Raw genomic sequence first — 10,239 nt, 5'->3', positions numbered from 1 at the left:
AATGACCGACAGACTGTGAGAGAGGGACAGAGATAGTGACGGACCGACAGAGAGAGAATAGAGACCGAGAGGGAGAGACCGACTGACAGAGAATAGTGATTGACAGACATTGGGAGACATCGCTAGTTTCCAGTGTTTTAGGAAACATGCGAGAAATGTATTTAGAAAATCGGATGTCACTAGGATGGTGTGAGTGCCGTCCCGTGACATCCGATTTTTTACACGCTAGAAAAGACTTGCATTGGAGAAACTCGCAGTAGAAACTCGCAAAAAAGCAGCATGCTGCGATTTTTTTCTCAGTCCGATTTGGACTGAGAAAAAAAAATCGCAGATGAGAGCTGAATCATTCACTAACATGTGTCCGATTCCAATGCGAGATTTTCTCGCATTGCTCTACTGCGAGAAACTCGCAAGTGAGAAGCAGCCCTTAGGAACACCAAGGCCAACCTAAAATCCTTGTTGCCTTCCTCCAGGGGCTGATGTCCACACCAGGGGGTGGGCCAGGTGGTTGGCTCCGCCCACCGAGGAGTTCACAGCCCTGGAGGCGGGAGAACCAGGCAGATAAGAAAAGTTAGTGGAAGTAGAAGGAAGGGAAGTAGTAGAGGAGCTTGAGAGGAGTAAAAAGTGACAGTTTGTAAAGCCTGAAGCTGGTCCGGGTGTGTGCCCCGGACTGAGACAGCAAGGTCAGCAGACGGCGGTGACTGTCCGCAGGAGCGGCTGACCGGAGGTTGCCGAAAGGACCGCGGACGGGTGGTGGCCCGGCGGTACCGGAGCGGTATACAAAGTGAAGCCAGCACCAGTGGCAGGGGGCCTTTCGGATCCCGGCAAGGCTAGGAGTCGCCGTGAATTTACCAAATCCGTTAGTGAAGGGGACCTCTGGGTCTCCCAACAACCAAGTCCCGATTGAAGGCAACAGTCCAACCGTTGGAGAGAGACACCGCCACCGCCAGGGCACCAGTTTCTCAGGGCCAGCGCCTGCGGGCAAAGTAGGGCTCCTCCGGCCCATATCCAAGCCGGGGAGCGGGTTACCGGTGGGAACCCATCGTTACCATCATCATCATCTCAGGTGCAGGAAAAGGGACCGTTACCGCCAACTACTGGGGAACAGCAAGTGCAGCCGTCCGTGGGAACCGTCTTTCCAGCCGTGTGTTTTACCGAGAACTGTGTCCCTGTCTCAGGCTGAGTGAGTACCACAATGCCGCAAGGCACAGCGCTGCCCCCGTGTCCCTGCACCCCACCAGCCATGCACCGGCCCCGCCATCCCTCATCACCCACCTCATCACTGGGCCCCGGGACAACTACCCCCTACCCACGGAGGGGAAAAACCAACAACTTTGCTGCTCCCTGTCATCAGTCCCCGGGATCCCCATACAGAGCAGCGGTGGTGTCAACAAATCACCACAACCGTGGGTGGCGTCACGGACAATAAACTATCCCAAAAACCAATCCCCTTTCACTCACGGGCGAGGAGCGCCGCTCGAGTCCCCGGGATCCGGCCCATCGCTCGAGCCACCGAGCAGCAGCAGCAGGCCGCAGCAGCCGGACCCGAGCAGTGGGAGAGTGCGGCGTCCCCTCCTCCGCCAGCGACACATACATTTAAGGGAGGGTGGGGTGCGCCACAAGATGTTTGTATGTAACAGCGATAGACACACAAGATTATTAGCACTCTCCATATAGTACAGGTGTCAGCTGTGTTATGTGGTCGGCACCTGAGTAAGGCTGGTGTCACACTTGCGTGCGAGTATCGGATCGCACTGCCTGAACCGGCTGGCTGCTCTTCTACTAGGAGTGGCTCAGCTATATGCATTTCTATGATACTGACCCGCTCCTGTCATGAGAGCTGCGGCCGGTCCGGGCAGTGCGATCTGATATTCGCACGAGTCACACGCAAGTGTGACTCCAGCCTAACTGCTAGCAATCAAAGTTAGCTCCAATCACGACAGTTTAACCACTTAACTGCCTCTGTCAAGCCTGACCGTAGTATTTAGTAAGCCTCCATCATGGCAGCATTCACTGCAGAACCTAGTCGGCCTCCACCCATATGACATGAACACATGGTGCTGATGGTTTGCCATGGAAGCGGAGTATCGGCTTACGGTCCTCCCAGTCCATCATTGTATTATTCTTATGGGGTTGCACTTCACATGAGACCAATTATTGCAATACTACAGTACTGAATATATTGCATAGATTATCACGAGATCACAGGTTCACGTCAGCAAGGGTAGTAATAAAAAAAATCTAAAATTTATATTATATACCCAGCACATCCTTTTTTCCTACATGTAAATAGTGAAATTAAAAAAGGATTAAATAAATAATTGCCATATTTGATAATTGCTGGGAACACAATTGTCGGAACTAATAAAATATTAAAATATAAACACCAAAAAAAGGAGAAAAAATAAAAAAGGGACAACATTTGTTTAGAAAGAAGAGTTTCCAACCTGTGATTTAAAGAAGGAATGGCAAGACTTTCAAGCTTTGCTGTGATAAATGAAGTTACAATATGAAAAAGCAATCACACACGATCACACCTTTATTGTAGAATATTTATTTCTTGTAATGGAAAAATGCAAGTTTAGCTGATTCCAGGAACCTGAACAAGTCAGGCTTGGATTGGGTTAGAGCCACATCTATCACTATGTTCATGACCTAATACTGTGAGAAGCAGCAGAAATGGGTGAGCAAAACTTAGGAAATCCACAGAGCAGACTTTCCTAGAGTGAAATACATGTGATATCTGAAATGGAGGGTTCCCAGGTGACTGGAAATGGCAGCTACTGGCTTCAAGGCAATTTAAAGGATATGACTAGAAGATCAGTTACATATAAATATTAAAGTCTACCGTGACTGGAATGTCTATTAGCACCTATAATATTGCCCCAAACTGCAAGTATGGCCCGGTTCACATAGTACGGGCACCCACATCCCCCAGACGCCCAACCGATCTACCGGAAAACTTACATCACCTAAGGATTTTATAGTAAGCCAAGCTTGGCGCTGGCAAAAAGAAGGGGTCCGGATGTTGTGAAAGTGAACATGGTGTACTATCCTAACCCAGAGGCTATGGGACAATATGGTGGGCAACAATACACATAGCGATTAGATACAGTAACTCTTCTAGTCTAACATACAGGCTTTACATGTGGTTGGGAACAGTAATATTACTCATCGTCCCCACCACATACAAGGAGGAGGGTGTTCCTGTAGTCTCCAGATGTGTCACCCTGCAAGAAAGCAAGATATCTTCAGTGAGTCACAGAATCCACGGAAAAGGAAATGTATCTTGCTTGCCTTATGATCTTTTATGGCTACTGCACAAACACATAGGAAGTCTAGAACTATAGTTAAACTTTACAATAGAAATTTAAACCTTTTAACAACTTACAATCTCATGGACAAGTAATAATGGATACAAAGTTAAGGGGAATCTGACAATAGTTTTTTTTTCCTATGTCATCTGAGAGCAGCAAGATTAAGTGCAGAGACCCTGATTCCAGTGATGTGAAACTGTATTGAAACTTTACCAAGCCGCCCAGTCAATGTTTTATTAGCAGGAGATTATCACTAGAGAGCTAGAAAACCTGCTGCCATGTAGTCCATCTTAAAGACCTCTCTATAACACCACTCACACCACTGATTGGGGGGCTTTCTGCCTATGCACTAAGAAAGCTGCCAAATCGGTAGTGTGGACAGGATTATAAATTGATGCAGATCTAGTAGTTCTCTGAATGCTATGCTGAGAAAACAGTGATTTTATCAAAATGACAGCATGCAAACGAGAAAGACATTGCTGGAATTAGGGTCCCAGCACCTACATCTTGCCGCTCTACGATTACATAGCAAAAACCTGTTGACAAATTGCCTTTAATATAAACTATCAATATTTTTAGAGCTTGTAGTTTTTAATGCCGGCTAACATGTAGGTCAACTGTGTTTAAGCTGGTAGCAAACAGAATGGTAAGGCTATGTGTTCACGCTGCGGATTTTGCGCGGATTTTGCCGCGGATATTCCGAAAATCTGCAGCTGCGGCACTTCCAAGCCATTTCAATGGCATTTTGGAAATGCTGTGTCCATGCTGCGGAATTTTCCGCGGCGGATTTGCCGCGGATTTTGATCCGGAAAAATCTGCAGCATGTCAATTATTGTTGCGGATTTTGGGTATAGAATGGGGAAAAAAATAAAAGAAAATCCGCATCAAAATCCGCAGTAATCCGCGGTAAATCCGCGGCAAAAATAAGGTGCTGATTTGCCGCGAAAGTCGCGGATTTTCATGCAGAAAAATCCGCAGGTACATTCTACCGTGGACACATAGCCTAAGGGAAACTATCCACAAATTGTTAATTGTTATTGAACTTTACAAAAGGGAACCTGTCACCAGATTTGTCCCCTATAGGCAGCTGCCGCCACCAGTAAGCTCTTATATACAGTTTTCTAGAATGTTGTATATAATAAAAAAGCCCAGGCCACTTTGTATAACGTAAAAAACATCTTATTTTCTTGGTCAAGTGCCTCCTCCCTTCCTTCCATCGCCATCCTCCTTGCCAGCTCCATGTGGATGTCGCATCCTACATCATTCACAAAGTGTCCTCCATTGCGCTCCTGCACACTCTTCTCTGCCCTGCTGAGGCAGGAGAGCACAGTACTGTAATGTGCAGGGAAAAAGTCAAAGGCCGCCTACGCACTTAAATACTTGGATCTTCCTCAGCAGGGCTAAAAGAAGTTCACATGCGCAGAAACACAATGGAGGCCTCTGTGTGGATGACGTAGGACACGGTCATCCACACGGAGCTGGGAAGGAGGACGATGGAAGGAAGAGAGGAGGTGCTGGACCGAAACCAGCGGATCCGACCACCCCACAGATGAGTATAATAAAGATGTTTTTTTCATTATACAGTGGCCTGGGCTCATATACATAGTTTTAGAATGCTGTGTATAAAAGCTTACTGGTGGTGGCTGCAGCTTATAGGGGACAAATCTGGTGACAAGTTCCCTTTAAATTCTGTCTGTACTGCTGGTAATAATGTTCAACCATCACTCCAGCATTATTTTTATTTCTTTCACTTCACCATTGCAGTGGTGCTTTAAATTTAAGTCTCCTGCCCAGTCCTATACTTACCCTCCGGCATCTTCATCTGTTTTCACAAACACTTCACTCTGTGTCAGACAGTTTGTGACCTGCTGGCAGATTCAGTGTTTGCTGGAGCATGCCAGAGGTCACAACTCAATGCAAGTCTATGAGAGCCTTGTTCTAGATCTCAGACTTTCAGTGAGAGCTTGTTACGGAACTTCTGGTTAGTCAAAAGTTATGAGCACAAGATGGCGCCGCGAGAGTGGGGTGTCACCGAAAAAAGAAAGAAAATGAAACAGTCAGCGGTCAAGTATAAAACCAGGGGCAGGGGACTTAGATTTAAAGCACCACTCCAGCACTGAAGAGAAAAAAAAAACAAACAAAAAACGCTGAAATGGTGCCTTACAGCAGAAAAATAAAATATTAAATAAATGAAATATCACTAATTACCCTGATTGCCTGGTGCAGAGATTTCCCAAAATTCTTACGGTACTCCTTCCTGATGTCAAGCAAATCAATTTCACTTCTGGAAACCATAACCCTAACCAGAGTGGCATCATCAGTGCCGGCTCCCTGCAGAGGGCGAAATGGAGACAAACAAGACCATTGTCAGGAAAACATGGAGAGCAGATTCATGCATTCACCTTCGATATCGCCAACATGTAAAAAAAAATAATGCATTTGATATTTCAATTATTATAACTATACACAAGACTATAGAATTGTTTGGAAAGTCTGCCCATAAGAATAATGGACAATACATTATACATCATTATAGTGTGTGAGAGTAAGAATAATGATTGTATAGGGAAAGTAGAGATTAATTCACAGCATAAACCAATTTTATCAAATTCCTTTCTTAATTCACTGCTCTGTACACTAATTTGGCTAATACAGAATATGATGGCGGAATATTTAATTTTCATTCACAGAACACGATGAACACTTTGCTTTTCTTTTCATACAGTACTTGCAGTTTTTATTATATCACCAGACATGAAAAATCTTGTTTCAGGTCCATGTTTCTTGCAGCCACTAGAGGGCACACATCTAGTACATGAGAGATTAGAAAAAGGCGCGCGCTTATTTTATTTTTTAAGTATTTAAAGTTTGTCTCAGCTATAAGGCAGTCTGCAGCACTACCTTCATGGACAGCACATTAGAGGGCCGTTCACACAAACAGTTGGCCTACTTGAATGGTTTTTCCGTTAACCCTACATATGTGTTCTTACTGAACCTCATCCCCGTTATATAAAATAGTATAATATACAGTGATAAAAAAAGAAAATAAATACGATAATTCAAAGAGGCAGTACAATGTCTGAAGCTCCTATATTATTGAGATCACGGCCAAGTATCAACCTCCCACCCCTATCCAAAAAATTAAAGTCGGTCGTAAAAATGTTGCGACTTTTTGCGGTTCTTTGTATCTGAAATGTACGCAGGTTCACGGCTGCAGCAGATTTAATTTTCTGGCACACTGACATCCTAAAGAGGCACCAGATTTATTAAGATAAATCACAATAGATGTATCTTTACTGCATCAGTTTACAGAAACAAGGCTGGTGGTGACACGCTAATCTTGATAAACTCATCCATGTGTTAAAGGTCATACACGAAGATTAGTGATGAGCGAGCACTACAGTGCCGGGTACTCGTAATTCTGAGTGTACAGTACGATGCTTGAGTGCTCTTTATTCCAGCAGGTTGGACGCTCGGATGGGCTCAACTCGAGTAATGAGTATAATGGAAGTCACTCATTAGGCAGTTTGGCTCTCCTCCAACATACAGCCAGCCATAAACACAGCATTTCCAGGGGAGGGAGATGGTTGGTTTTTTTTTTCCTTCTTTTGACACACAACATCCAAAGACATTTTGACCCCAAGTGAGAGCCAAAGAGACTACAAACTACTTTCATCATTCACCGAAGCGAGCCAGCGCTTTGTGTTCGATGCATCACAAAACACACACATTCGGCACCCGTGATACTTGGCCGAGCACCGAGGTGCGCAATCTAGTATTAAGTACATTAATGAAGATGCTTTCGTGTAAGCATTAGGGATGAGCGAACTGTTCGGTGCTCTGTAAGTGTAACAAGCATTTTAATGCTTGGTACGTCTTTACAGAGTGTAATGGAATAGAAGTTAATGGGTAACTCGAACATTTTTCAAGAAAATCTTCCGGAAAAATGCTCGCGTTAATCAATGACTTCCATTATACTCTGTAATCGGGTACAGAGCACCAGAGGATGAAAAGGCTTGTTACGCTTACTGAGCACCGAACAGTTCGCTCATCCCTATTAGGCATCCATTCCTGATGTTTGTTCCTTATTAAATCAGTGCCAGGCTATCCTCACAATTGCTCTGTTTCAAATACACAGTCAAAAACAGTGAAATAGAAGTTTTGGGGATTATTTGGGTTGCGGTAACATACCTTTACTGAATTGTACAGAGTTTCTGCAAAATATGCAGGGACACTTCGGACACTCTTCACTAAAACCAAAAAAAAAAAAATTAAAAAACCCAGCAAAACAAGTCAATGCAGATACTGTAAGTTATTTACATATTATACTTTAATTACAATATGTTCAAGTTATCTGTAATAAAGAGAAAATGACAGCAAAAAAAGTATTGACCACAAGCAGAAAGAGGTGCAAAAAGCCATACAAAGCCATGACAGCTGAAATCAACTTGTTGAAAAATATTATCAGCTGTTTCAACTGATTGCCTATATCGTATAAAAGAGGTGTATCATCAAACTGCCACACAATAAACATTAATTATGGGTAAAACAGTGAGCAATCTCAAGACCTTCGCAACCTTGTTGTTGCAAAACATACCAAAGACATTAGAAATTCATCTGAAACTAAACTAATGAAGGTTCCAGTAAGCACTGGTGGGACCATAATCCAGAAGTGGAAAGAACATAATTTCACCATAAACTGGCCATGATCAAGTGCTCCTTGCAAGATTTCAGACAGAGAAGTGACAAGAATTATCAGAAGAGTTTTCCATGAGCCAAATACCACCTGTGGAATCCTACAGAAAGACCTGGAATCAGTAGGTACAAATGTGTCAAGAAAGCTATATGCACTCAACCTCCATGTTCGGTATGCACGCTCACCACTCAACCTCCATTGCTGAATAAAAAGAATGTTCAAGTGTGTTTAAAATTTGCTTACCATTTAGACAAGCCTATAAAATACTGGGAGAATATAGTCTGGTCAGGTGATACCAAAATTAAACTCTTTGGCTGCTATAATACACACTATGATTGGAGGACAAAAGGCAATGCATATCTTCCCCAAAAACACCATACCAACAGTGAAGTTTGGAGGTGCAAACATGGTGTGGGGCTGTTTATCAGCATATTGCACTGGCAAACTTCCTAAAATTGAAGGAAGGCTGATTGAACCAATGTTCAGAGACATTCTTGATAAAAATATGCTGCTATTTACCAGGATCATGAAGGAATGAGGGCAGACATGTCAGCGAGACAGTGATCCCAAACACACAGCCAAGGAAACTCAACTGGTTTCAGAAAAATAAAATAAAACTGCTAGAATGGCTCAGCCAGTCACCTGACCTCCTGAATCCAATAGACAATTTAAAGGGAACCTGTCAGCAGAAATTTCGCCCAAAACCTAAAAGATTCCCCCTCTGCAGCTCCTGGGCTGCATTCTAGAAAGGTTCCTGTTATTATTGTGCCCCATGTGAGACCAAAATAAAGACTTTATAAAGTGGTACCTTTTTGTATTCAGATACTGTAAATGTGACACGGGGGCGGGCTTTCTGGCGTCCGTTATTCTGCCCCCTGGTCCTGTATGCCGCCCCTCATCGCTTCTTTCCATAGCTGATGCACCGCCCACTGCTCCAGCCATCCCCGCGCATGCCCAGTGCCAGTCTCACGGGACTGAGCAGTGTGACCGCTGGTGACGTGTGCGCAGGCAAGTGATTATGGGCGGGGCTGTGATTGTTATCAGCAAGTACCTGCCCATAATCTCGTGAGCGCGCAAACCTCACCAGCGGTCACACTCTGCTCAGGGTACATGCTAGACTGTATGGGCTGCTTCCAGGGATGACGTCCCTTTTGTCACGTGATAGTATTTTGAACACATCCCTATCACGTGACAAAAGGGACATCATCCCTGGAAGCAGCCCATACAGTCTAGCATGTACCCTGAGCACAGTGTGACCGCTGGTGAGGTTTGCGCGCTCACGAGATTATGGGCGGGTACTTGCTGATAACAATCACAGCCCCGCCCATAATCACTTGCCTGCGCACACGTCACCAGCGGTCACACTGCTCAGTCCTGTGAGATTGGCACTGGACATGCGCGGGGATGGCTGGAGCAGTGGGCGGTGCATCAGCTATGGAAAGGAGCGATGAGGGGTGGCATACAGGACCAGGGGGCAGAATAACGGACGCCAGACAGCCCGCCCCCGTGTCACATTTACAGTATCTGAATACAAAAAGGTACCACTTTATAAAGTCTTTATTTTGGTCTCACATGGGGCACAATAATAACAGGGACCTTTCTAGAATGCAGCCCAGGAGCTGCAGAGGGGGAATCTTTTTCTTTTAGGTTTTGGGCGAAATTTCTGCTGACAGGTTCCCTTTAAGAAAGGAAGTAAAGCTTTCAGTTTATAGAAGTCACCCATTGAACCTTCACAATTTGAAGAGTGTTTGTGTGGAAAAATGGGTTAAAAATCAAACCTGAGCAATGCATACAACTAGTTTCTCCATACAGGAGGCATCTTGCAGCTGTCATCACCAACAAAAGGTTTTTGTACAAAGTGTTAAATACATGTAAGTAAGCGTGTTCAGTGCTTTCTCCCTGTGTTATTTCTCATTACTACACAATTTATGGACATCTATGTTTTGATTTCTATGCCTGTGTAAAATTAGATGTGGTTACCAACATCTGGTGAGAAATTGATGGCAATAGCATATATTCACTTAGAAATTTTTTTCAATACTTCTTTCATCCACTGTACATATAGCTAAGATATTTCCAGCGTCACTCTGAAAATTCATATATAAGGTAGGTAGGTGTGTGTGGTGTGTGTAATATATATATATATATATATATATACATATACACACACACACACACACACACACACACGTTCAGGGTTATGTGGCATTGTGGACGCACCAAATT

The 10,239-nt window shown here is 44.1% G+C and overlaps 1 protein-coding gene across 2 annotated transcripts in view; it reads right to left on the bottom strand.

Moving 5' to 3' along the window:
* Positions 1-2,538: 2,538 nt before the first annotated feature.
* ANXA5 (annexin A5) overlaps positions 2,539-10,239 on the bottom strand; it is a 445,678-nt gene continuing 437,977 nt past the window's right edge. For both annotated transcript variants that reach the window (XM_075349140.1, XM_075349132.1), the window contains exons 11-13: positions 7,509-7,567; positions 5,526-5,648; positions 2,539-3,230 (exon numbers count right to left, since the gene is read on the bottom strand). In XM_075349140.1, the coding sequence (XP_075205255.1) occupies positions 3,168-3,230; positions 5,526-5,648; positions 7,509-7,567 (245 nt within the window). In that variant the 3' untranslated portion in view covers positions 2,539-3,167. The remainder of the gene's footprint in view (positions 3,231-5,525; positions 5,649-7,508; positions 7,568-10,239) is intronic.

The sequence above is a fragment of the Anomaloglossus baeobatrachus genome, chromosome 1 (genome assembly GCF_048569485.1).
Source record: "Anomaloglossus baeobatrachus isolate aAnoBae1 chromosome 1, aAnoBae1.hap1, whole genome shotgun sequence".
In the NCBI taxonomy this organism is placed as follows: Eukaryota; Metazoa; Chordata; class Amphibia; order Anura; family Aromobatidae; genus Anomaloglossus; species Anomaloglossus baeobatrachus.
This window is presented reverse-complemented; position numbering and strand designations above follow the sequence as displayed.